The sequence below is a fragment of the Durio zibethinus genome, chromosome 18 (genome assembly GCF_047325235.1).
Source record: "Durio zibethinus cultivar Kanyao isolate XHJ-2024 chromosome 18, ASM4732523v1, whole genome shotgun sequence".
Lineage (NCBI taxonomy): Eukaryota > Viridiplantae > Streptophyta > Magnoliopsida > Malvales > Malvaceae > Durio > Durio zibethinus.
In genome coordinates, this window is record NC_143179.1 from 22,526,474 (window position 1) to 22,552,804 (window position 26,331).

At 33.8% G+C, this 26,331-nt stretch overlaps 4 protein-coding genes and 3 long non-coding RNA genes across 10 annotated transcripts; 2 read left to right on the forward strand and 5 right to left on the reverse strand.

Annotated features, from left to right (window-relative positions):
• Window positions 1-1,077: 1,077 nt before the first annotated feature.
• LOC149513892 (uncharacterized) lies at window positions 1,078-1,895 on the reverse strand. Its single transcript, XR_016329544.1, has 3 exons — window positions 1,867-1,895; window positions 1,525-1,763; window positions 1,078-1,390 (listed from the first exon to the last, which is right to left on the reverse strand). It is a non-coding gene; the product is annotated as an uncharacterized LOC149513892 (long non-coding RNA).
• A 468-nt stretch (window positions 1,896-2,363) lies between these two features.
• Window positions 2,364-8,312, forward strand: LOC111300785 (uncharacterized). Its single transcript, XM_089747996.1, has 10 exons — window positions 2,364-2,390; window positions 2,747-2,818; window positions 3,113-3,187; window positions 3,476-3,562; window positions 6,690-6,776; window positions 6,998-7,067; window positions 7,145-7,236; window positions 7,420-7,470; window positions 7,558-7,638; window positions 7,954-8,312. Exons 1-10 carry the CDS (start codon window positions 2,364-2,366, stop codon window positions 8,053-8,055), a joined length of 744 nt encoding a protein of 247 aa, XP_089604122.1. The 3' UTR covers window positions 8,056-8,312.
• Window positions 4,259-5,189, reverse strand: LOC111301076 (uncharacterized). The gene is made up of 3 exons (XR_016330072.1): window positions 5,061-5,189; window positions 4,709-4,954; window positions 4,259-4,564 (listed from the first exon to the last, which is right to left on the reverse strand). It is a non-coding gene; the product is annotated as an uncharacterized LOC111301076 (long non-coding RNA).
• Window positions 8,313-9,491: 1,179 nt separating the features above from the next.
• On the reverse strand, window positions 9,492-10,742 carry LOC149513893 (uncharacterized). Its single transcript, XR_016329545.1, has 3 exons — window positions 10,482-10,742; window positions 9,867-10,144; window positions 9,492-9,727 (listed from the first exon to the last, which is right to left on the reverse strand). It is a non-coding gene; the product is annotated as an uncharacterized LOC149513893 (long non-coding RNA).
• A 67-nt stretch (window positions 10,743-10,809) lies between these two features.
• Window positions 10,810-13,493, forward strand: LOC111300787 (uncharacterized). Its single transcript, XM_089746874.1, has 9 exons — window positions 10,810-10,840; window positions 11,190-11,260; window positions 11,582-11,656; window positions 11,915-12,001; window positions 12,222-12,291; window positions 12,369-12,460; window positions 12,644-12,685; window positions 12,783-12,863; window positions 13,160-13,493. The coding sequence occupies exons 1-9, from the start codon at window positions 10,810-10,812 to the stop codon at window positions 13,367-13,369; spliced, it is 759 nt and encodes a 252-aa protein (XP_089603000.1). The 3' UTR covers window positions 13,370-13,493.
• A 1,228-nt stretch (window positions 13,494-14,721) lies between these two features.
• LOC111300788 (ADP-ribosylation factor-like protein 2) lies at window positions 14,722-16,456 on the reverse strand. The gene is made up of 5 exons (XM_022896402.2): window positions 16,294-16,456; window positions 16,106-16,216; window positions 15,793-15,955; window positions 15,439-15,519; window positions 14,722-15,049 (listed from the first exon to the last, which is right to left on the reverse strand). The coding sequence occupies exons 1-5, from the start codon at window positions 16,356-16,358 to the stop codon at window positions 14,912-14,914; spliced, it is 558 nt and encodes a 185-aa protein (XP_022752137.1). The 5' UTR covers window positions 16,359-16,456; the 3' UTR covers window positions 14,722-14,911.
• A 429-nt stretch (window positions 16,457-16,885) lies between these two features.
• On the reverse strand, window positions 16,886-24,899 carry LOC111300049 (nucleolar protein). 4 transcript variants are annotated; one of them, XR_002691393.2, is made up of 26 exons: window positions 24,600-24,884; window positions 24,348-24,509; window positions 23,953-24,118; window positions 23,716-23,832; window positions 23,480-23,613; window positions 23,240-23,390; window positions 23,075-23,142; window positions 22,555-22,626; window positions 22,172-22,287; window positions 21,555-21,729; window positions 21,352-21,462; window positions 21,187-21,265; window positions 20,899-21,042; window positions 20,701-20,814; window positions 20,424-20,545; window positions 20,255-20,337; window positions 20,022-20,146; window positions 19,818-19,938; window positions 19,548-19,685; window positions 19,056-19,152; window positions 18,823-18,948; window positions 18,071-18,191; window positions 17,891-17,996; window positions 17,613-17,755; window positions 17,451-17,531; window positions 16,886-17,349 (listed from the first exon to the last, which is right to left on the reverse strand). XR_002691393.2 is itself a non-coding variant. In XM_022895649.2 (26 exons), exons 1-26 carry the CDS (start codon window positions 24,753-24,755, stop codon window positions 17,221-17,223), a joined length of 3,129 nt encoding a protein of 1,042 aa, XP_022751384.2. In that variant the 5' UTR covers window positions 24,756-24,899; the 3' UTR covers window positions 16,886-17,220. The 4 variants fall into 4 exon arrangements, 3 of the variants coding, with proteins under 3 accessions (XP_022751384.2, XP_022751388.2, XP_022751385.2); XM_022895649.2 differs by having other exon boundaries at window positions 18,099-18,191; window positions 24,600-24,899; XM_022895653.2 differs by having other exon boundaries at window positions 18,099-18,191; window positions 23,716-23,857; window positions 24,600-24,834.
• Window positions 24,900-26,331: the final 1,432 nt, after the last annotated feature.

Sequence of the window (26,331 nt, forward strand, 5' to 3'; positions counted from 1 at the left end):
TTTAATTTAATTGATTCATCAATAAATTTAAAAGTTTATTTGTCAGAACAATTTCTTCTTTTATTTGTTCAAAAAAAAAAAAAAAAACAATGAAATCCAATGTGTTTGAGCCCACCCGAAGTGACCATAGTTGTAAAATTTGAAGGTTATTTATATCAGTATATTTTAGGGAAAAAAAAATCATCGGGCTAAGGCCCAACAACCTAATGTCGTCCGAAAAATGTTTTGGCGATCGAATATATAGGAGGCCAGTTGTCAGAAAACCCTAAACTAAAAGGTCATCTTCAGACACCAATAGCCCAGCTTTGATGGCCATAGCAGAGACCTCGAATAAGTGTCTGCCTGAAATAGGAAAAAAATGATCTGATAACAAACTGGGCAGCTCAGAAAGCAGTTGCTGTATTTTTCTATCAGCTCTTTGCTCGCTATGATGCCTACAATTCTACTTGTCTTTCCTCTCTATAGAAAACAACCGGCTGTAGAGAAACCAGCTTTCAGCTCACTTGCCAGAGTTGTTGTCTAAAAACTAGAATCAAAGCTGTCTTAATCCTAACAACTGATATCAAAACTATATCGGAAACTTGTAGATCGGATTTCTAACAAATGCAACAGTAGAGGCTTGCATTTATCTTCCTTTACATTCTTTCTTGTCCTTCTTCTTCCTTTTTGATGTCATGTTCTTACCCACTGACCTCCTGTGTGGACACTATGATAAATGATAAATCCGACTATCAATTTTTTTTTTTTATGTCATACAACTGATTTTATTTGTTCCTTTTCCCACTAAGTAAGAAGTATTTTCCCAACATACTAATCTTTCTCATCTAATTTAGATAGTCAAGAAATCTGTACAACCCTTCAATGCCATAAAATTAACCTCAAAGTAACAGTTCAGCGGGGAAGAGAAGAAAAAGAGAATTATAATTTTGGCTGTAAATAAGAAGAAAGAAACAAAATCATAGTTAAAAAAAAAGATAATTGAATTCAAAATTAATTCAGTTAATTTATACAGTTATCATAAGTTACAAGATGACATTTAATACAATAAATTTGATATTCAAATATCAAATCCTGCAATTCTCTTTCTTTGTTCTCAAATTCCAGTTTTTTTTATACAAAAAAGAGTAATTCTTACTGCAATACCGCTAAGAAATAAAGGAAAAAAAACCCAGTTATTTAACAGTTCCCTAAAAAACTGTTGCACCTAACTTTCAAATCCCAAATAATAAAGCATGGGAAAGATTTTCTATTTTCTAGCTATTATGAGAAAGGGACAGGGAGAACTCCCAGGTTTATTGCGGCCGATATAATCTTTCTTCTGAAAAGAGAAAATATTTTTATTATTGCAAATTTATCATTTGCAATTCCAGTCGTCCTATCTGTCAATCACCTGTTTTCCACCAAAATAATTAAGCCATTAATCAGAACAACACGTAAATAACGAAAGAATCTCTTTTTTTCTTTCCACTTCATGTTGTTAAGCAAAGAAAACAAAAACCAATAATGCTTGTAATAATTACGTACCTTTTGTAAATTTTCCTTGAAACAATCACTGTGTTCACCTTCAATGGGAGCATGAATAAAAAACTCAGTGAAATCCACTTATTATTGATGATATTATTATCATTATTACCATTAGCCAGGAACCATCCCTTCTCAGATTTCAACCCTTGACGTAAAGAAGTCGAACCTGGAGCAGATTCAGATTCTTGGTTTTGAGTTTCAGCCTGGTTTTTCTCGGACCCCATCAGCCTGAATAGAACCTAAACGAGGAAGACATCAAAGTTATAACAATTACTCTAGCAAACGAAGGGAAATTAGTATAAAGCAAAAGACTGTGAAAAGTTTATGTAAACAGGGTAAAACCTTAACAGAAAAGCAAACCCATATCAATGTGAAAAATGCTGAACCAAGTGAGAGAATTGAGTTATAAATACTACAGGAAAAGCAAACACAAGCTTGCCCGGCAAGAACAGTGCTTGGAAAGGAAAGATGAAAAAAGCGTTACAAAACGACATAGAGAAATTTACTACTTTACCATGGACTAAACTAAACGTTGTCGTTTAGTAGTTACACCTAACACCTTCCTTTTTGGACGTGATTGGAACGACAGCGTACAGTACATATGGGCTCGATTCCAGAAGCAGAGTTTTAAGGTAATTTGGTGACAGCCTTTGCTCGCGCGGCTAATCCTTATTGGTTGACTACCTCTAAAGAAGGAATTAAATGAACCGTAGCAAACGAACTTTGGGAGACACGGAGTGTTTGGAGACTTGCAAGCGTGCAGTTTTCACTTTTCAGGCACAGCTTATCCAAGCAGCATCCCTAAGAAAGCGGCGCTTCTAAGAGAGTGAGAGAGAGAAATGGATGCTGGAGAATCATCTTTTAAAGTTCGTTCACTGTTTAACCTTCAATTCACCTGAAAAATATTTATAAAAATTTAAACTGAAAATGGCAAACACCCTTTGTTTCCAGGCATTTTCTTGGCTGTTCAATCAAACTTAAATGAAAAAGAAAACTTGGTTTTTTAAGGAATGAAAAGTTGATGCTTTTTCAATGTACCAGAGTTCAACCTTTAAGTTTGTGACAATTTTTTAGCTTTGAAATTGGTTTGCATTGTTTTTATTTGGAAATTTAAACGGAGCAAGAGAGAGACAACCTCCCTGGCTCCTCCATACTCCTGACACATGAATCAATTTTTGTTTCTTCACTATCAATTACTATGATATTTTTGATTTGATGACAGATAATATTGGGTTCTTCATCAATGGCTCGGCAACGAATCCTAGCTGAAATGGGTTATGCGTTTACAATGATGGTATTTTGTTATCTTCTGACTGGTATATATAAACATCACATCCAAAGGGTCTTTAAAAGGGAAAAAAATTATAAAAAAGAATTGTTATACTTAAACTAGTCAGCCCTGATTCTAACTAAAGGACAAAAGTTGGGTTTTTCAAGTATGATTTAAAAAAATATATGGGCTTTCTGGATTGAAAATCTATTTTGAGGTTGGCTTAAAATTGAGCTTTTAAGCATGATTTTTTTTTTAATTTGGATCTTCTCCAGTAAAGAATTCTATTGGAAAAATTTAACTAAATATGTGATTTAGACTGCAGGTATAGATGAGAAAAGTATTAGAAAGGAAAAGCCTGAAGAATTGGTGACGACTCTTGCTGAGGCAAAGGTATGACCTCTTTTTGCTTTGTTTTACCTATTGTAATTACTCTGTGTTATCTCACCAAGTGCACTGTTGCTCGTGCTTTACTATTTCATTTTCACGTGATGAATGTTTTATTCGAACTTGCAGCATAGAGTTTCGGCAGCTTTTCACTAGAGGTCTTGATTTGTGATTTGACTTTATGGGATAGAACCTAAATCAATGGTCTACATCAGTAAACGATGAATCTTGTCATTTCATTCAGCAGTTTTTGTCCTATTGATGGCTTCTGAGTTCTAATTTCATTTTACCAAGGCAGCTGCCATCATGTCAAGGCTCAAGAAGAATGGTAGTATGCTAGAGAAAGATGCTCACACGACCTTGTTAATTACTGCAGATACGGTATTCTTCAATGCGTTGTCGTTCTATATTTGAATGGTCCTTTTTTTTTTCTTTTAATTTAGCTAAAAAGTGCACCAAGAATCATCACTGAAAAGCATTCATATCTCAGCCATGATAAAAAGAAAATAAAAGTTTAATTGATAAAGGTATATATTAGGAGTCAAAATAGGCTGTTAGAGATGGATTATATGCATGTTTTATGGCTTACAAGAAAAGATACTGACATGATAGAAATGAGATTCATAGCCTTATCCTCCTCAACAATCAGCCTTGTAGTTTTAAAGTTCTCTTTCTTTGGATGAGGCCAAGATGCACCTCATTAAAGGAGTCTTTGAAATCAATGTTCAATGAATTTAGTCAATATAAAAACACAACAACTTGACAGGAAAAAAGGATTAATATCTATAGCACTATGTATAACGATCTGATTTTGGGAACATAGTTAACCAATTTTGTAAGGCTAGCTACAATTTGATTGATTTGAACATGCAAAATCATATAGGGACAGGCCTGACAAACCAATATCTATTGCTCTATGTTTAACGATCTGGAACTTTCTTGTTTGGCTGGCACCGTGATTCATCTCGGTCTGGCCCTTTGCAGTAATGATTCGAAGATTGTTTAGACATCAAACTGCAAAAGTAGCAGTTATGATAAAGATGAAAATTCGAGATTCAAATATCAACAATTCTCTTTCTTTATTCTCAAATTCCAATTTTTTTGTAAAAAAAAAAAAAAGTAATTCTTAGTTCAATGCCTAAGAAATAAAGGAAAAAATTCCAGCTATTTAACATTTCCCTGAAAAACTGTTGCACCTAACTTTCAAATCCCAAATAATAAAGCATGGGAAAGATTTCCTACTTTCTAGCTATTGTGAGAAAGGGACGGGGAGAACTCCCATGTTTATTGCGGCCAGATATAATCTTTCTTCTGAAAATAGAAGACACTTTTATCATTGCAAATTTATCGTCTGCAATTCCAGTCGTCCCATCTTTCAATCACCTGTTTTCCACCAAAAATAATTAAGCCATTAATCAGAACAAGACGTGAATAACAAAAGAATGTCTTTTTTTTTTTTTTTTTTTCCACTTCTTTGTTGTTAAGCAAAGAAAACAAAAATAAAAAATGCTTGTAATAATTACGTACTTTTTGTAAAATTTCCTTGAAACAATCAACGTGTTCATCAATCGGAGCATCAATAAAATAACTCACTGAAACCCACTTATTATTGATGATATTATTTTTATTATTATTATTATTACCATTAGCCACGAACCATCCCTTCTCAGATTTCCCCCTTTGAAATAAACAAGTCGAATCTGGAGTAGAATCAGATTCTGGGGTTTGAGTTTCAGCTTGGTTTTTCTGGGATCCCATCAGCCTGGCTAAAACCTGAACAAGGAAGACATCAAAATTATAACAATTACTTTAGCAAACGAACGGGAAATTAGTATAAAGCAAAAGACTGTGAAAAGATGATGTAGAAACAGGGTAAAACCTTAACAAAAAAGCAAACACAAATCAATGTGAAAAATGCTGAACCAAATGAGAGAATTGAGATATATAAATACTACATTCAAGGGAAAGGCAAAAACTAGCTTGAGCGGCAAGAACAGTGCTTGGAAAGGAAGATCAAAAAAAGCGTTACAAAACGACAGCAAGAAATTTGCTACTTTACCATAGACTACACTAAACGTTGTCGTTTTGTAGTTTCACCCAATCCCTCCTTTTTTGACGTGACTGGAACGACAGCGTACAGTAGACAGGGTCTCGATTCCAGAAGAAGAGTTTTTAGGTAATTTGGTAGACAGCCTTTGCTCGCGCGGCTAATCCTTACTGGTTGACTTCCTCTAAAGAATGAATTAAATGAACCGTAGCAAACGAACTGTGGGAGACACGAAGTGTTTGGAGACTTGGAAGCTTGTAGTTTTCACTTTTCAGGCACTGCTTATCCAGGCAGCATCCCTAAGAAAGCGGAGCTTGTGAGAGAGAGAGAGAAATGGCTGCTGGAGAATCATCTTTTAAGGTTCGTTTCCCTGTTTAACCTTCAATTCACCTCAAAAGCTTTATAAAAATTTAAACTGAAAATGGCAAACACCCTTTGTTTCCAGGCATTTTCTAGGCTGTTCAAGCAGAACTTAAATGGAAAAAAAAAAAAAAAACTTGGTTTTTCAGGGAATGAAAAGTTGATGCTTTTCTCAATGGAACAGAGCTCAACCTTAAAGTTTGTGATAAAATTTTTTAGCTTTGAAATTGGTTTCCGTTGTTTTTATTTGAAAATTTAAAGGGAGCAAGAGAAAGACCACCTCATTGGCTCCTCCATACTCTTGGCATGGATTAATTTTTGTTTCTTCATAATCAATTTCTATGATATTCAACTTGATGACAGATAATATTGGGTTCTGCATCAATGACTCGGCGACGAATCCTAGCTGAAATGGTCTATGAGTTTATAATCATGGTATTTTGTTAAAGCTACTGGCTGGTATATATATATATATATATTTACATCACATCGAAAGGGGCTTTAAAAGGGAAAAAAATTTATAAAAAAGAGTTGCCATAGTTAAACCACTCAGCCCTGATTCTAACTAAAGGACAAAAGTTGGGTTTTTCAAGTATGATTTATAAAAAAATGGGTTTTCTGGATTGAAAATTTATTTTGAGGTTGGCTTAAAATTGAGCTTTTAAGCATGATTTTTTGTTTTTTGAACGTTTGGATTTTCTCTAGTGAAGAATTCTATTGGAAGAAATTTAACTAAATATGTGATTTAGACTGCAGATATAGATGAGAAAAGTATTAGAAAAGAAAAGCCAGAAGAATTGGTGACGGAGGCATAGGTGTGACCTCTTTTGCGTTGTTGTACCTATTGTAATTACTTTGAGTTATCTCACAAAGTGCACTGTTGCTCATGCTTCACTATTTCATTTTCACGTGAGCAATGTTTTATTCGAACTTGCAATGTAGAGCTTCAGCAGCTTTTCACTAGAGGTCTTGATTTGTTTTGGACTTTATGGGATAGAACCTAAATCAATGGTTTACATCAGTACACGATGAATCTCTTCATTTCATTCATCTGTTTTTGTCCTTTTGATGGCTTCTGAGTTTTAATTTCTTCTTTCCTAGGCGGCTGCCATCATGTCAAGGCTCCAGAACACTGGTAGTATGCTAGAGAAAGATGCTCACACCACCTTGTTAATTACTGCAGATACGGTAATTACCAAGAATCATCACTGAACAGCATTCATATCTCAGCCGTGAAAAAAAAAAGAGTTTAATTGATAAGGTTTCGTTTATTGGAACTTATATTGGTCACTACAATTATTTTTATCCTGGCTTGTATAAAATTTGTCAAAAGGTATCACCATTTGCTGGTCTTTTTCATTGGTTGTCCATGGAAATTAGATAAGGTTATTTCTTACCTGTATGTGTAGGTGGATGTCTATAAAGGGATGATCAGAGAAAAACCATGCAGCGAGGAAGAAGCGAGGGAATTTATCAAAGGTTTCTTTAATGTGCTTCAATGTGATGTCTTCAAACTACAAAAATTAGATGTATTTAAATGTTACCTATGGTTGAAGGATATTCTGGGGGCAATGCAGCGGTGGCAGGATCCGTTCTTGTGACTAACATTAGAACAGGAGCAAGCAAAGGCGGATGGGAAAGTGTAGAGGTAATGCTTATTTCCAGATATATTTAGCTTCTGCTTTTGGTGAAGAGCAATGATGAATTGTCTTCTAATCTTTACTTTTGGTCCATAGAAGCATCTTCTAATTGGAAACTGGATCCATATTACCTCTCTTTAAATCAATTTCTGATCAGCCCCAAGAGAATAAGATTAGTTATTGTGCTAAAGGTATACTTCCATGACATACCAGAGGATGTCATTGATAGCCTCGAAAAATTTGTATACAAATGTAATCACTTGGATTTTTTTCTTGAGCTATTCTTTTTCACCTGATTCAAGCCTTTCCTGATGGCGAGCTGTTCTCAGATTGATGAAGGAATCCCATTCAAGGTTGCTGGAGGTCTGATGCTAGAACACCCTCTAACGTTGCCATTTGTTGAGGCAGTGGTGAGCTTTTTTTCTTGATGCTTTCTCCCATTAGTCTTCAACATGTTTTTTTTTATGTTTCTTTCCCCTGTAATATAAATAAGGCTGACTGACATTAAACCCCCCAAATTGGCTGGTCCTTGCCTTCATTTTCAACATTCTGGTTTACCTATATTCCCAGATTTTGGTTTATGTAGTTTTATTGGAGGTTAGGATCCATCCCAACATTGTTAGTGGTCTGTCTGCTCCATCAAGGGCCTGGCCAATATGAGAGAGTATTTGGCACTTGCCTTTCATGAATTCCTCTGACATAGCATATGTTTGAGTGTTTTGCAGATAGGGGCAACTGATACTGTGATGGGACTATCCAAATCTCTCACAGAAAAACTTATACAGGATGCTCTATTTCAACAATTTTCCTTTCCGAATGTGAGCTGAGGATAAATTTCGTTAACAAGCCACTTTTTGAACCCACGCGGAATTTATCCGCTTGAATCTCTCCATCCAAATAGACTGCATATAGCTAGGCCCTTTCTAATGAAGTTTTTTTTTTCCTAATGCAGATGGAACAATCATTTTGTTTGATTTTCACCTCTTTCAAGATCAAACATTTTGTTAATAGTTGTTTGTTAACAAACAATAGTACCAAAAATAAAAATGAAAGGAAATGTGAAACTCTGTTGTAGAAATGAAATCCAATAAAATCTGAAATTTAATTCATTTAATTCATATAATTATCATTAAAGAGTAACAATCAATAAATCTAAAATTCGAATGCAAATCCTTATAATCTTTTTTTTATTTGAAAAAGAAAAAAAAGGAATCCAATATGCTTGATTTCACCTGAAGTGATCTAGTTGTAAAATTTGAAGCTTACTGGAAAATTAAAAAAAATAAAAAATCATCAGGCTAAGGCCCAACAATCTAATGTCGTTAGAAAAATGTTTTAGGAAGGAGGATTGAATAAAAGGGAGGGCAATTGTTAGAAAACCCCATACTAAAAGGTCATTTTCAGACACCAATAGCCGAGGTTTCGTGGCCGTAGCAGAGACCTCTAATATGTGTCTGCCTGAAAAAAGAAGAAGATGTCTGATAACAAACTCGGCATCTCAGAAAGCGGTTGCTGTATATCTCTATCAGCTCTTTGCTCGCTATGATGCCTAGAGTTCTACTTGTCTTTCCTCTATAAAAAACAACCGGTCTGTACAGAAACCAGCTTTCAGCTTACAAATCACTTGCCAGAGTTTTTGTTTAAAAACTAGAATAGAGCTGTCGTAATCCCAACAACTGATATCAAATCTATGTTCGAAAATTGTAGATCGGATTTCTAACAAATGCGACTGTATAGGTAGCCATTTATCTTCCTTTATATTTTTTCTTGTCCTTTTTCTTCCATTTTGATGTAGTGTTCTTACCTACCGACCCCCCGTGTGGACACTATGATAAATGATAAATCTGACTATCCTTTTTTTTTTTTATGTCATACAACTGATTTTATTTGTTCCTTTTCGCACTAAGAAGCATTTTCCCAGCATACAAATCTTCCTCATCTAATATAGATAGTCAAGAAATCTATACTACCCTCCATTGCCTTAAAATTAACCTCAAAGTTACAGTTCAGCAGGCAAGACAGGCGAAAGAGAATTATAATTTTGGCTGTAGGTAGGAAGAATAGAAAAAATCATAATTCAAAAAGAGATAATTGAATTCAAAATTAACTCAGTTAATTTATACAATAATAATTTGTTGTTAAAAGATAACAATCAATCCATAAAATTTAAGATTCAAATATCAATCCGACGATTCTCTTTTTTTATTCTCAAATTTCAGTTTTTTTTTCTAAAAAAAAGAGATATTCTTACTGCAATGCCTAAGAAATAAGGGAAAAAAACCCAGTTATTTAACAGTTCCCTTAAAAAACTGTTGCACCTAACTTTCAAATCCCAAATAATAAAGCATGGGAAAGATTTCCTATTTTCTAGCTATTATAAGAAAGGGACGGGGAGAACTCCCAGGTTTATTAAGGCCAGATATAATCTTTCCTCTGAAAAGTGAAAATACTTGATCATTGCAAATTTATCATTTGCAATTCCAGTCGTCTGTCAATCACCTGTTTCCCACCAAAAATAATTAAACCATTAATCAGAACAACACGTAAAAAACAAAAGAATCTTTCTTTTTTTTTTTTTCCACTTCATGTTGTTAAGCAAAGAAAACAAAAATTAATAATGCTTGTAATAATTACGTACCTTTTGAAAATTTTCCTTGAAACAATCACTGTGTTTATCAATGTCAATGGGAGCATGAATAAACTCACTGAAATCCACTTATTATTATTATTAGTATTATTGATGATTTTATAATACTTAATATTATTATTACTATTATTATTATTACCATTAGTCATGCGCCCTCCATTCTCAGATTCCCATCTTTGACTTAAAGAAGTCGAACGGGGAGCAGATTCAGATTCTGCGGTTTGAGTTTCATCTTGGTTTTTCTTGGATCCCATCAGCCTGGCTACAACCTAAACAAGGAAGACATCAAAGTTATGACAATTACTCTAGCAAACGAAGGCAATTTGTCTAAAGCAAAAAGAGTGAAAAGTTGATGTAGAAACAGGGTAAAACCTTAACAGAAAAGCAAACCCAAATCAATGTGAAAAAAGCTGAACCAAGTGAGAGAATTAAAATATAAATACTACAGAGAGCAAACCAAATCAATGTGAAAAAAGCTGGACCAAGTGAGAGAATTGAGATATAAATACTACAGATAGCAAATACTAGCTTGAGTAGCAAGAACAGTGCTTGGAAAAGAAGATGAAGAAGCGTTACAAAACGATAACGAGAAATTTACCACTTTACCATAGAACTAAATGTTGTCGTTTAATAGTTTCAACTGTGGCCTTTCTTTCCTGACATGACTGAATCGGAAAAGACAGCGTAAAGTAGATATGGTCTCGATTCATGAAGAAGAGTTTTTAAGGTAATTTTGGACGACAGCCTTGCTCGCGTGGCTAATCCTTATTGGTTGACTTCGTCTAAAGAAGGAATTAAATGAACCGTAGCAAGCGAACTGTGGAAGATACGAAGTGTTTGGAGACTTGCAAGTATGTAGTTTCACTTTTCAGGCACAGTTTATCCAAGCAGCATCCCTCAGAAAACGGAGCTTGTAAGAGAGAGAGAGAGAGAAATGGCCGTTGGAGAATCATCTTTTAAGGTTCGTTTCACTGTTTAACCTTCAATTCACCTCAAAAGCCTTATAAAAATTTAAACTGAAAATGGCAAACATCCTTCGTTTCCGGGCATTTTCTTGGCTGTTCAAGCAAAAGTTAAATGAAAAAAAACTTGGTTTTTCATGGAATGAAAAGTTGATGCTTTTTTCAATGGAACAGAGCTCAACCTTAAAGTTTGTGATAAAATTTTGTAGCTTTGAAATTGGTTTGCATTGTTGTATTAAAAATTTTAAAGGGAGCAAGAGAGAGACCGCCTCACTTGCTCTTTCATACTCTTGACTTGAATTTATTTTTGTTTCTTCATAATCAATTACTATGGTATTTGATTTGATGACAGCTCATATTGGGTTTTACACAAAGGCTCGGCAACGAATCCTAGCTGAAATGGGTTATGAGTTTATAATCATGGTATTTAATTTGTTAAAGCTACTGGCTGGTATATATATACATCACTTCCAAAGGGCCTTTAAAGGGAAACGAAATTTCTCAAAAAGAATTGCCATACCTAAAATAGTCAGCCCTGCTTATAACTAAAGGACAAAAGTTGGGTTTTTCAAGTATGATTTTTAAAAAAATGGGTTTTCTGGATTGAAAATTTATTTTGAAGTTGGCTTCAAATTGAGCTTTTAAGCATAATTTTTTTTTTGGAACGTTTGGGAAGGAAAAGTATTTGGATTTTCTCTAGTGAAGAATTCTATTGGAAGAAATTTAACTAAATATGTGATTTAGACCGCAGATATAGATGAGAAAAGTATTAGAAAAGAAAAGCCAGAAGTATTGGTGACGGCTCTTGCCGAGGCAAAGGTATGACCTCTTTTGCTATGTTGTACACCTATTGTTACTCTCAGTTATCTCACAAAGTGCACTGTTGCTCATGCTTTACTATTTCATTTTCACGTGAGCAATGTTTTATTCGAAATTGCAATGTAGAGCTTTTTTATTTAACTTTATGGGGAAGAACCTAAGTCAATGGTTTACATCAGTACACGAGGAATCACTTCATTTCATTCAGCAGTTTTTGTCCTATTGATGGCTTCTGAGTTTTAATTTCTTTTTTCCTAGGCAGCTGCCATCACGTCAAGGCTCCAGAACAGTGGTATTATGCTAGAGAAAGATGCTCACACGACCTTGTTAATTACTGCAGATACGGCAATTACCAAGAATCATCACTGAAAAGCATTCATATCTCAGCCGTAAAAAAAAACCGAGTTTAATTGATAAAGATGGCGTTTATTAGAACTTATATTGGTTACTATAATTATTTTTGGCTCGCCTTGTATAAAATATGTCATAGGTATCACCATTTGCTGGTCTTTTTCTTGGTTGTCCATGGAAATTATATAAGGTTATTTCTTGCCTGTATGTGTAGGTGGTTGTCTATAAAGGGATGATCAGAGAAAAAGCATGCAGCGAGGAAGAAGCGAGGGAATTTATCAAAGGTTTCTTTAATGTGCTTCAATGTGATGTCTTCAAACTACAAAAATTAGATGTATTTAAATGTTACCTATGGTTGAAGGATATTCTGGGGGCAATGCAGCGGTGGTAGGATCCGTTCTTATGACTAACATTAGAACAGGAGCAAGCAAAGGCGGATGGAAAAGTGCAGAGGTAATACTTATTTCCAGATATATTTAGCTTCTGCTTTTGGTGAAGAGCAATGATGAATTGTCTTCTAATCTTTACTTTTGGTCCATAGAAGCATTTTATAATTGGAAACTGGATCCATTTTACCTCTCTTTAAATCAATTTCTGATCAGCATCAAGAGAATAAGATTAGTTATTGTGCTAAAGGTATACTTCCATGACATACCAGAGGATGTCATTGATAGCCTGGTAAAATTTGTATACAAATGTAATCGCTAGGATTTTTTTTCTTGAGCTATTCTTTTTCACCTGATTCAAGCCTTTCCTGATGGCGAGCTGTTCTCAGATTGATGAAGGAATCCCATTCAAGGTTGCTGGAGGTCTGATGCTAGAAAACCCTCTAACGTTGCCATTTGTTGAGGCAGTGGTGAGCTTGTTTGTCTTGATGCTTTCTCGCATTATTGTTCAACATTTTTTTTCCCCTGCAATATAAAAATGGCTGACTGACTTTAAACCCCCCAAATTGGCTGGTCCTTACCTTCATTTTCAACGTTCTGGTCCACCTATATTCCCAGATTTTGGTTTATGTAGTTTTATTAGGATCCACCCCAACATTGTAAGTGGTCTGTCTGCTCCATCAAGGACATGGCCAATATGAGAGAGTATTTGGCGCTTGCCTTTCAAGTATTGCTCTGACATAGCATATGTTTGAGTGTTTTGCAGATAGGGGCAGCTGATACTGTGATGGGACTATCTAAATCTCTCACAGAAAAACTTATTATCGGAAGCTCTATTCCAACAAGGTTCACCACCTGGCGATCCAAATGTGAGCTGATGATAAATTTCGTGAATAAGCGACTTTTTGAACCAATGAGGAATTTATGGGCTTGCATGTCCATCCAAAAAGACTGCATACAGCTATGCCCTTTCTAATGAAAAATTTTCTCCTTATGCAGACGGAACAATCATTTTGTTTGATTTTCAATTTTACCTCTTTCAAGATTAAACATTTTGTTCATTGTTGTTTGTTAACAAACAACAGTACAGACAAAAATCGGAAGGAAATGTAACTCTGTTGTAAAAATGATATCTAACAAAATTCGAAATTTAATTAAGCCAATTCATATAATCATGACATTTAATAAATTTAAAATTTTATTTGAAAATTAAATCAATTTCTTCTTTTATTTATTAAAAAAAAATCTAATATGTTTGAGCCCACCTCAAGTGACCATAGACGTAAATTTTAAAGCTTATTTATATCAGCATATTTTAGGGAAAATAAAACAAAAAATAAATAAATAAAACAGCGGGCTAAGGTCCAACAACCTGATGTCGTTAGAAAAATGTGTTGGCCCAGGAGGATTCAATAAATAGGAGGGCAGTTGTTAGAAAACCCTACTTATAAGGTCATCTTCAGACACCAATTGCCGAGGTTTCATGGCCGTAGCAGAGACCTCGAATATGTGTCTGCCTGAACAGGAAAAAGATGATCTGATAACAAAATCGGCATCTCAGAAAGCGGTTGCTGTATTTTTCTATCAGCTTTTTGCTCGCTATGATGCCCACAATTCTACTTGTCTTTCCTCTCTATAGAAAAGAACCGGTCTGTAGAGAAACCTGCTTCCAGCTTACAAATCACTTTCCAGAGTTTAATTTTACTTCAATTTTTTCTCAAAGGAGTCAAGTTGATTTCAGTGAATGTGGGTAGAAGTCATGTAAATTTGTAATTACCTAAAAATCAGAAAATCATAAGTTTCCTTTCCTAAACCTTAAAACATGGTTTTTGTTTTCAAGTTCCCTTTTCCTTTCCTGTACTAGTCTTCTGGGCCAAAAGACCCTTCTCTCTTTTCTATTGTTACTGTCTTCCATATGTTATATGAATTAGATTTGATAATCTAACAGTACCAGATAACGTAAAACAAACACCATACGATTACATGAAATAAATAATAAAATATAAAAATGATATGAATTAAAATTTTTAATAATTATTATATATAAATTTAATAAAATTAAAAATATATATTTCATATTTTTATATTGATATAAATTATGATATATAAATTTTATATAAAAAATAATATATAAATATTAATATTTTATACAACACGATTATTCGAATCTAACTTAATTCTCAACTCCGTCGTGACAAAAAATCCACTCAATAGCATATTTTCTCTCTATAAAACACCCAAAGCTTCTCAAAGAGAGAGTCTTACATGAATTGCTAGAGAGAGATTACTTATCAATTGGAGTAAGAAGGAAAGAGTGAAGGAGAAAAATGATAAGGAATAGCTGAGATCATCCATTGGCACAGAAATATCAGAACACAGCGTGTTCAAGCTGAATGGATTTGTTAAATACAAAATGCAAGAATGTATTTCAAATTTTTAAATTTAAATCAAAATCCTTGGCACTAAATCTATGCTCCCAAATGAAGCATTATAGCATTTTACATCAATCAGATTCAGGCTAATCAAGCATGTAGATCCGGGAAGCAACATCTTGAACCAACCAATCAAATCCCTCGAGAAGCCCTTCACCGGTGTATGCACTACAGCCTACAATTTTCCAATGCCTTGTTTTATCCATAGCTTCCAGGTTTAGCACCTGCACATTTTCATGTCCAAGATCAAGAAAAAAAAAGTTAGAAGTACATAACATTAACTATAATCACATGCCTTAAATACACCAGCATTTCACTTAAACGGCTTAATGGCTCAAAATATGTGAATTAGAGGCCGTAAAAGAAAGCTTATACTAAAGCGTTTAGAATCTAGACATGGCATTTATACAAAAATTTTCAGAACAAGTAGGTCACACATCCAAGCACAAATAATAATAATAATAATAATAAATAAAAAACCCAGCAAAACAACTTTGAGCCTTTGAGAAAGAAAAAGAACTACAGATAGCATTCTCAGTTTATCTAACGAACACCAAAATTCAGAAAGAATAAGTTAAGATTTAAGAAAGTAATTATCAGCTGACAGCCTTACTTTGGCAATTTCAGCTGGTGTAAGAGCACCCTTAATGTCCTGTTTGTTAGCTAGTATCAACAAGGATGCCCCTGATAACCTCTGCAACACAAAGAAAAAAGAGTAACTTCTCAGAAAATAGTCCACAAAGAAATCCTCAGCCACAAGCACCAGAGGACTTTGCCAGACATAGCTTGCAATGTTTCATTTTCTAATAAATATTCATTGCAACAACCTCAAACTGCTATAGCAAGAAAGATATCTTCAATGAAATGTATTGTTCAGATTTCCAGTTTTTGTTATTAAAGGACAATCTGTATAAGACAGTTCAAAGGTGAATTTAATAGGAAAAACAAGTCAAATGAAACACCATACCTCTTCTTTTAGAAGATTATCAAGTTCCATTTTGCAATCATCTAATCTTCTAAGATCTGAGCTATCAACAACCCACACCAAACCATCAGTTTGCTCAAAATAGTTCCTCCAATATGACCTTATAGTTCTTTGACCCCCTACATCCCATATATTCAGAGTATATCTGCCAAAACCCATAATCAAAATCTAATTCAACAATATAATTTATAATTAATAAAAAAAATTAAAAGAAAAACAACCCAGAAATTATATTGTCAAACACTTGGGGTGCTTAGCTGGTTAAAGATTAGAAACTGTAAAAGGAAAATTTTACTTTTGGTAGGTGATGGTTTTGATGTTGAAGCCAAGTGTGGGACTGATGACGCTTGTGTCCTCTCCATTGATCTTCAAAACAATTGTTGTCTTCCCTGAATTATCAAGCCCACTGCACCAACAATTTGATGGAATTATGGATAAAATTTTTCAAATGAGCAAGAAAAAAATGAAAAAATAGAGGCTTACACCATAAGAATTCGCATTTCTTTCTCTTTTCTCTTGATTTTTCGAATGATACTAAGAAGCCCCATTTCTTTTGCTCACAGCAAAAGCTCGAAAGAAAATCAAGAAAGGAAATCTTCGACTGACCAGCAGATCGGGAAATGTTGATTTCAAGTTAGACAGTCGATCCATCACTTTCATTTCATACGACGTCGTCTCACTGTAAAAAAGTTAGAATTGCATTCCATTTCTCTTTATTTCCCCTTTATTTTTCTACTTTGTCTTTTTCTTTTATCTTTACACTAATCTTTGTAAGAAAAACTTCCCTTCAATGGTTAATGATTTATGTTTAATAAATTATTATTATTTTAAATAAGTAAAAAACAATGATTTGTCATTATTTTTATTTTTATATAAAACACTGAAAATAGAAAAAAATTACAAATTCTGTGATTTAAATATAAAATTTGAACCTTAGATTTAATAGATATTACATATTAAATAAATGTACCAACGATCTGTATTAAATCTTTGATTTAACATTAATTATTATTTATAATTAAATAAAAAACAATAATTTATGTTTAATACAATTATTATTTAAAATAAATATTCATATGCATAACATCAAATACTAATTTGATTAACATTTCCCCATCACTGCTTTAAAATACATAGTACCTGGGCTAGTTAGTGTTACATCCAATACTCATGCCTTTTACTTTGTCAAAATTTTTTAAAAAATTTTGCATATTCTTTAAGCAAATCCCCCCTTACAAGAAATCTCAAACTCCATCTTTAAAATATACCTCTCCACTGAAATTCTATTTGACCAACATAACAATTCTATTTGAAGGGTTCCTAGTGCATATCCAACCTCAGCAGCTCTGAAGATGGGTGGCCTTTGCTTCAACGTTGAAGATGGATGATCCCAGAAAAGTATGGGTTCCCTTACTTCGTAAGCCTGGGAGCCTTGAGCAAATAAACATCCCTCACAAATCCTTTCCCCATTTCACCTACATTTCTCAACAAATCGACTGGATATTTTCTGTCCAGCTCTGATTCCTCTCGTTCACGTTTCTTTGAAAAGTGAATGTATAGATCAGAATTCAATATGATTTGTAGACTATTGCACATCAGGAAATATTATCACTAGAAATTTAATGCATAGTCAATCGTACCTTCGAGTGCTCCCATGTTAGACCAATAGCATCACCTCCCAAAGAATCATACCAAAGCTTCAATCCGTCGGAGAACTCTTTCTGCAGATGTAAAGAATATGTAAGCACAAAAGATCAATGCTTTGCTAAGGTCAACATCAAAGATTTTCCCTAAATATTTACCTCTACATCCCCAATGAAGCACCTTAGTGGATCAAAGTTTACCATTAGCTTGGTTTTGAGTTGCTCTAAGCTACCCTTCATATCAGCAGGCAATAGGTACGGGTGGAAAGCATTGCTAGGATTGCCATGAGCCACATGCCTCCCTGACCAATCATTATTATATTGTCAATAATACTAATATGAGTTATTTAAAAAAAAATACCGCAACAAATAATTGATACAAAAAAAAAAAAGATATGATAATATTCTTGCAAACTTTTGCCCTCCCAGGAACATACCTTGGTCCAGTTCAGATGTAAAGAGAAGACGCTTTGGGTAAGGTAATCTGTCTCCATGGAGAAGGATTACAGCATCATAGAGGTTCAATGGCGTTCTGAAAAGGCACTGCAAGACAAAAATTGGTCAATATAATTATAGGTTTAGAAACATGTGATAGCAGAAAAACAGGAATGCAATGCCAAAAGTCAACGAGTGTGTATAATGCACCTCCCATCCATGGGAATCAGTCTGATTTTGCAATATGAGTTTTGTCAACAAGTTTGCACTGCTTCGAGCATAAGCCACCAACCTTTTAAGCTCCTTTTGCATCAATAAAATGCATCAGTTGTAAGAAATAAGCAGGTCTATTACTAGCACTAATCAACATAAGCAAGCACAAGGTTGCAAAAGTTCTATCAGACAAATTGTTTCAATTAAAGGTGTGTTCTTTTCGAGAATTGCTCAATACAATGTCATACAAACTCATTGGTTTCAACTTGTTACAAACTAGTGGCCCTTCAAGATAGTTTATTACTAATGTAGTGAATTGTCAATCATCCCAATCCGTCAAAGCAGGATACCAGAAAAAACAAGGTTGGGGAGGAGGGATCATATGTGAATGTCATAATACTTGCAGATAAACTTCCATTCTTAAATGATTCCTAAGATCAAGGAAGAAATAAAGAGAATATAACATGGTTAAGCATCAATTGAGCATATATATGTCTTTGAACAACCAACTAATTACTAATAATCTAGACATCCCGTCCCACACACACCAAGCAGGAAAGCAACCGTTACAATAAATCACCAATCCTTTGACTGACTCCTAGGAGTTTTAGTTAAGCCCCCTCAAAAGCTTCACGCAACACAGACATTCAGCTGAAGAACCATAAACCTCAAGGTTGATGGAGTTAAATGCAACCAAATTCAATTCAAAGGGATCACTAACCAACGGGTTTGGCGAGCAGCTGGTCCAAGCTTCAGAGGCCTTGTCACAAGCAGTAGCCAGGAACATGGCCTTGCTTTTATTTTGGGTGTTTTCTTCATCAGCTTTTCTACTTTGCATAAAGTAATCCTAGACAAGCAGCATACAAATTAATAACAACTTAACAAGAACAAACATGATGATGTAAAATGTATCATATACTTTTAATTAATCATTTTCTGAACTAAGCAACTTACATCAATCTCTTTCTCATCATTTTGGCTCAGATCACCATTTATATCAACAACCAATGGAGAAAAGGCCCAATCATGTTCTGCAAGTAGTCGCAGGAACCTGATATTCATAGTAAAAAAAATGGGGAAGCAAAGGGAATGTCAATTGTTAGTTCATTTAGTCCCTTCAGCAGTAATTTCAAATTGTTGCTGCACCAATCAGCAGCAGAGATATGTGAACTAACTACACATTTATGAAGTAGGATACATCCTAATCATTTTATAATTTTATTAATTGCAACTTTAGCATCTCAGAATAGTAAATTCCATATAAATTCAAAACTAGAAATGCAAATTCAAGCAAGCTTGACCGCACACCACAATGCGGTTAGGAAAGTATAGTACAGGTTTACCAGCATATTTAGTCAAAACAAGAAAAACTTCAAGGTTAACTGTTTCGGGGCACAAGAAAGATTCTTACTAAATGAAACTTCAAAGTGAAAGAGAGAAGTCAACCTTAAAAATCCAGTGATCCGCGAGCAGGGAACATTAAATGGTAGAGGCTTCAAAAAGAGGTAGGCAACTAATAGTTCAACAGCCTCCTCTGCCAAGCAAGCTGAAAAGAGATGCGAAGCAAGCCATCGTTTTGCAAGCCTTTGCAATTAAAACAGAATCCACAAAATTAAGGAAATTTTCAGATTCCTTTCTTTTAACCAGATAAAACAAAATTCAATAATTAAAAACCATAGAAATGACTCAATAAATTAACATAAGTCAAATTTGCACCTAACAACTGGCCCAAATATTGGGTAACAAAACTGCAATCCATTAATCATGCTTGCATGTTGACCATGAATGAAAAGCTTTCGATCAGCAGATGAAACCCACTTCATTTGATCACGCCCAACTACAACACGAAATGAGTTCTGTAACACAACATCACAACAGTTCAAGAACAAATAATTCATACATCAAGCTGAGAGTTCTCACTTTCTCTATTCACCAGACTTAGGCCTCTCTCATGCAAAATTCTAAGACGAAATGAATATCCATCCATGAAAACATCCACGTCTTCCTCTGTAGCGGTACATGTCATCCCCCAGTTATTATGGAGACTGCCATAACACTTAATTAACTAGATTTTTCCAAAAAAAAAAAAGAAAAAAAAACATTTGCCATATATTTAACATAGCCTAGGGACAAATGCTGCCACCATGACTTACCTCTCTGCAATTTTGAGAAGGAAAACTGATTTAGTTTTCTCAATTGACACATCATCCATTGGCCAATTACCAGAACCTTCCAACTAAATCAGCAAAAAAAAAAAAAAGAAATTCAGCTATCTGATAAGATTACAAAGGAAAAGAATGACTTGACATAATAAGAACATGCCTGAATCATAACTTCAAGTGACTGAACGCAGAATGGGGTGAAATTATGTACTCTTGCACCATCAACCCTTTTAGTAGCCATAGGATGAGGTTCAGGAGGGAAAACTGATGTAAACCTGAAAGCTGTGAATATAATAGATTAAGCCAATCAATCAAGTCAGTAGGAGTGGCACATGCATAATACATCCCTTGGATCCTAACCCCCTAAACTTCCAAAAAAATATAAAGAAAAGAACTACACAAAAGAAGAAAGAAAAGCTTTTCTAAGATAAAAATACCAGAATCGAGAGGCTGCACACTAGATACCCTCAAGGGAATATCTTGAATAGAACGTAAACGTTTGGACAATTCTTCAAAGGTTCCAAGCAGTCTTCCGGAATATGATACTGGGTCTAAGAAAATGATACCACCATTGCATGATTAACTAAAAACAAGCAGCAAAAAAACAGAAAGCATTTAACGGTCAGTGGGATTACCTTTACCAACATGAAGCAGGGAGAAATCAAGCTGATCCACTATTTGAACAATATCCTTTTTCAACAACGAAAGATGGCGTCCAAGTAAATACTCAATAATTCTTTTTAAAATGAGATGTCTTGTCCACTGCTCACTTTCCCACACTAGAAAAAAATGGAAGTCATTAGGCTTATTCTCATGTTGGTTTGGGAACGGAGTTTGAAGGGGTTTGGAAATGGAGTTTGAAGGGGTAACTACACAACTTAATGAATTAAAAATCAGCCAATACAGGACCATGGTTTTCTCACCTGTGCTTTCTGAAATTTTACCATCTTGAAATCTCCGGAGCTCTGCCTTCTCACCCCAAAATTTTTGGAACATGAGAGCCTATAGCAGGACAATGAAGATTAGTCCAAACTCCATAATTTGGGCAATCAATTAATAAACTTTTTTTAAAAAATGAAAACAAATACCTCATCTTTCTTTTCAGCATTTGGACCAATATCTACAATTCTAAAAGCCTTCTCTACAGAGCTAACAGAAATTCCAATAAACAATGGTTCGCTACCAAGTCCTGATAAGCCCTGGAGTAATGACACAGCTTTAGAAGTGGAATCAAAAAATTTGTCCAAAAAAGAAAAAAGGAAGAAGCTAAAGTTAATAATGGATTCCATACATTTTCAACATTAAATTCTGAATGGGTGTTCCTCCAAATAACACGAATAAACTTTGCTCTATCACTCAATCCTTGATTAAGCAAACAATGTACATCCTGCTCATACACTCTCCAACATTCATCATCCAAGCAAAATCCCAGAGAATAAACCTCACTATTTCCTTTCAAGTTCAATCTGACAAGTGCAAAAATGTAAAATAATGATAACAAAAAGATGAAAAGAGCGATAGATTTCACAAGTCCTCAAACAAGCATCATAAATATAAGTAGCAAAAAGAATGTATCATTTCAAAGAGTTGTTGTTTTAAGCAACTAGGCATTAAGAGCAAGATCCATTCAGTAAGATAACTAATTATTTACTAAAAATTTGGAGGAAATCCAATAACAACATCAAATTACTCATTGACCATAGAACCTAGTCTCTTTCTTGGTTGACTATATGAGATCAAAACGCATAATTAACATCTGAAGTAAGATGCTTCTAAATGCTCAAGCATAATTGTTTTATAACCACAAACAGGAGGAACAAAACTAAATTCAGGATCAATATTACCACCTATCATTTTCTACGAGACAAAAAGCAACAATGAAACAACAATCAAGTTATCGATACATACCTAATGCAATAATCGTATTTAGCAGCATTATCAATCTTGGTTGCAAAAATTTCCTCAAATCCACCATCTCTGCATTTTTCTAGACACCTAAGTGTCAACGCAACTTCATCTTGGAGCTGAACGTGAGAGGAAACATATACATTTCTTAGAAGAAATTCATACAGTCAAAAGAAATCAGATTTAAAAATTACCTTTTGAATTATCATCAGTAAAAGTTAATATATAGACAAGGAATCTTTTGAAAAGAATAACATTGATTAAATCTTAAAAAATAACAAAAAGAATTACAAAATTAACATATAGGTTTTCTAACCAAAGTTATATGAGGACTCAACAACACAAATAATTGCATATAACATAGTATATATTATGAATAATAGTACCTCAGGATAAGCAACACTCGCTATTCTGAAAGCCAAATTAACACGAGTTGAAGAATTATGCTGCTCATTTCCCTGAGATTCCAAAGCCCAATGAATAGATACATACATATAAATCCATGTAACATACAAGGAAGCAAGGTTACAATTTTAAACACCAATAAATTAATGAAGAGCATATTAAGGATGTTTAGTTGGGAGCTCATAACATGATTAGCTGTCTTCAGCACAACATTGAGCTATATCTTAAAAGTTAAACTATATCTAGACTACCAAAATCCACATGCTCAACCATTGATTGGAAGGTCTGCAAACTATATCATTATTTATTTTCGTAATTTCAATCATTGATCTAGAAAAATGAAAGTTCACAGGCATGTGCTAGGATGATAGATCCAAAAGTTTTATAATATTAAACATCTAAATTAAGGTAAAATTTAATAGTATAAAACATGCACAAGGATGGCATTCCAAGTAGCATATACCAAAAAGTAAAGAAGCCAATGAAAATCACACAACAGACCTCCTCTGAGAAAGCATTATCGCCTGCTGGTGGAAAGTAAAGTCCATGCTTCCACAATGGATGAGTATCTGTGGAACAAGAACAATTTGAATCTCTAACTAAATCTGACAACTTGTGAGCCTCTACATATACATATATAAAAATAACTATTAAAGCTTAGCATACCAATAAATTTCAAAGCGGCACGAAAAATGGCCATTGCCTTCATATCATGGTTAATCTTATCCTGTGCCACAAGGTATGACACTATAACAGAGACTAGAAACCCATTTAAGCAATCATGAACATATATCGAACTTCTTAACCGAGCCCAAACCTGCAATAATAACATAGTAACAATTTCAGATGCAGTGTATAGGCTTGAAAAACTCAATGTTTAAATGCTTAAAGTATATGACATCATACCTTCAGCAAGATTAAAGCCTCACCCAATTCCTCCCATTCAGAAAATGTTTTCTTAACAAATTTTGAATTCTCCTCTAGAAACATGTCTTCCAATATGCTACAATTATATTTGGGTGTAGGCTGAGGAACATCCCCTACATAAAAATTATGGACATACATCATTGGCATAAAGAGATGAACATTCACCATACATCTCAAAAAACAACAACAAAGATGAACGAAAGACTATGTAGTACCAGTATTCAGAGCTCGTACATTGTTCTGCTTCAAGTTCAACTTTGAAAGATTAAATAGGGATGTTGCGGTGGGAATTATTCTTATAAAAAGCCCAGGTACTTCATCAAGTTTCACAGCTACAATGCCATTATTCAAATTTAACTAAATCGGGGATAGTTAGAAAAGTTTAAGAAACTGCCAAGTCATAACAATATGAGGAAGCATAACTTCAGAGAGAATTCAAGTAAGAAATAAACCTGGATAGACAACCAATACAGGCTTTCTAGCCTCATTTTGCAGAGCGGACCATTCAACCTTCTGAATTGATGAAGAGGATTTCAGATACTTCTTAAAAACACAAAGGTAAAGGCACCTTTTAGCATGATATCGATAATTTAGATAGTCTTTCTCATGAAAACACTCCTGCCACATTTTAAAAAATTGTTAGGAAACATCAACATCTTTTACTTGATATTAATACACAGACCAAGTAACTCAATTTAAAACCATAGTAATCATTTCTAACTCACTAAAGATAAAACCGAATTCGCGATATTTTATGCAATGCTATGCCCAATTTCATAAACTAAACAAAATTATACATAAACTTTTCATACTCAATGTGGAATTTATGCATTGGAAACAAATGTACCTTTGGTAACCGGAGAAGAAGATCCACATTAACATCTGGCTTTGCTACGCAACCTATTGAATAACTACCACCAATTTCAATAGACTTTGGCTTCTTGAATTTAAATTCCACCTTGTCTGCGCCAATATCTCTCACAAAACCCGGAGCCCAATCCGCATTAACCTTCACAAGTTTTTAATTAAAAATATAAAATTTTCATTATTATTCCCTTCCCCTTATATGAAATGAAAAAAAATTACATTTTTTAAATACCTGAAGATCTTCAGGTATTTTATCTATGGCGGATTTGATGGCGGAAACGGTGTCGTTGACAACCTTAGTAAGAGAAGGTGAATATTCGAGACGAACCTCCTTTAACAACTCTTGAACTTTAAAATCCATGGAGTCTATGAAAGTTTCGGTCTCCATTGTTGTGGTAAAGGAGAAGAGATTTGCGATAGCCAGCTAGGGTTCAAGCCAAGGTAGAGCAGGGTTTTACCGTTCGAACACGTTACAAAAAGAGAAGAAACAGAAGGCCAAAAGAAAATTTCTAACTTTTGGGTGGGCAAAGGCAGCAATGGAAGGCTTGGGAAATAGTTCAGAGGCTAGGGTTGGGGCTTTGGGTCGCTTGGACCAAATTAAACAGAAGTACTCGAACTAATTGAAAAAGCCCATTTGAAATGTTTTTTTTTTTTCTAAAGTCCTAAAAATTTCAAATTATGAAGATAATATCATAATAAAAATTTTTCAAGTGATTTTGAAGATTTCAATATCAAGTTCATTTTCTATTGATAATTTAAATTTAAATTTATTTTTTATAAAAATTGACATTTCAACACAATTGGAATATTACATATTTAGATCTTGTTTTTATACATTAACTATTGATTTTTTTATAGAGGTTTTATAAATTCAAATACATTATATATTTTGGTAATCTTATTAATACTTTGGTAATATTTGTAATATTTTTTATAATTTTTGTAAATTTTAGATAACCATCGTATTATTTTTATGACTTTTGTAGTTTTTTATAACTTTTAAAGTTTTTAGGTGGAATTGTAATTTCTATTAAAATTTATATTTGATGCAATTATTTCATTAATAAAATAAATAAGATAATAAATATTTAAAAAAATATTTATTTTATATATTTATTTTAAAAATTAATATTTATTAATTAATAAAATTATATTATAATATATAAAATTTATACACTGATAATATATCGTATGTAAACTCTCTGCCAATGAATTAGTTCTTTTCGTTGACAATTAGTGATTGTGCTGTTGATTTCATTAATGCAGGCATAACAGCATACATATGAGTGAAGCAGAGCGGAGTGCTTTGAATGCATTGCTCTTTCGAACTGGAGATCGGTCGAGATATAGTTCTTGTGCTTGCCACGAACAGACCAGGGGATCTTGACAGTGCTATCACTGATGGCATTGATGAGGTGATTGAGCTCCCACTTCCAGGGAAGGAAGAACGATTCCAACTTTTGAAACTTTATTTAAGTTAGTACCTTTGTGGTGAAAGTGACGGTTGATCTCTGGCAGTGAGATAGCAAAACTCGTGGCTGGCATCCAGGCAGCCGTCTATGGGCGCCCAGACTGTGTACCGGATTCTCAGCTGTTTTAAGGAAATAGTAAATTACAAGGTTGGAGCATCACCGGGGAATAAAATTGGCTGCTGAAGGTGTTTTGCCATCTTAGTATTTTTACTTACTAATATTTTTACTTGCAGTATAGAGCAGCTTTTTTTCCTTCAAATTAAGAGCGAAATTAATATAATAAGAAATTTGATATTAATTGATTCGAATTTGATTAAATTTTAATTTTTAAATTTAAATTTAATTTAAAATAAAAATTAAGTTACTTGAACTCACTTAATTAAATTCGTTTAATAAAAATGAATTCGATTTCAAACTCAATTATGTATTCGAATTTATATATAAAAATAAAATAATAATTTTTAAATTAAAATAATAAAAATATATTAAAAT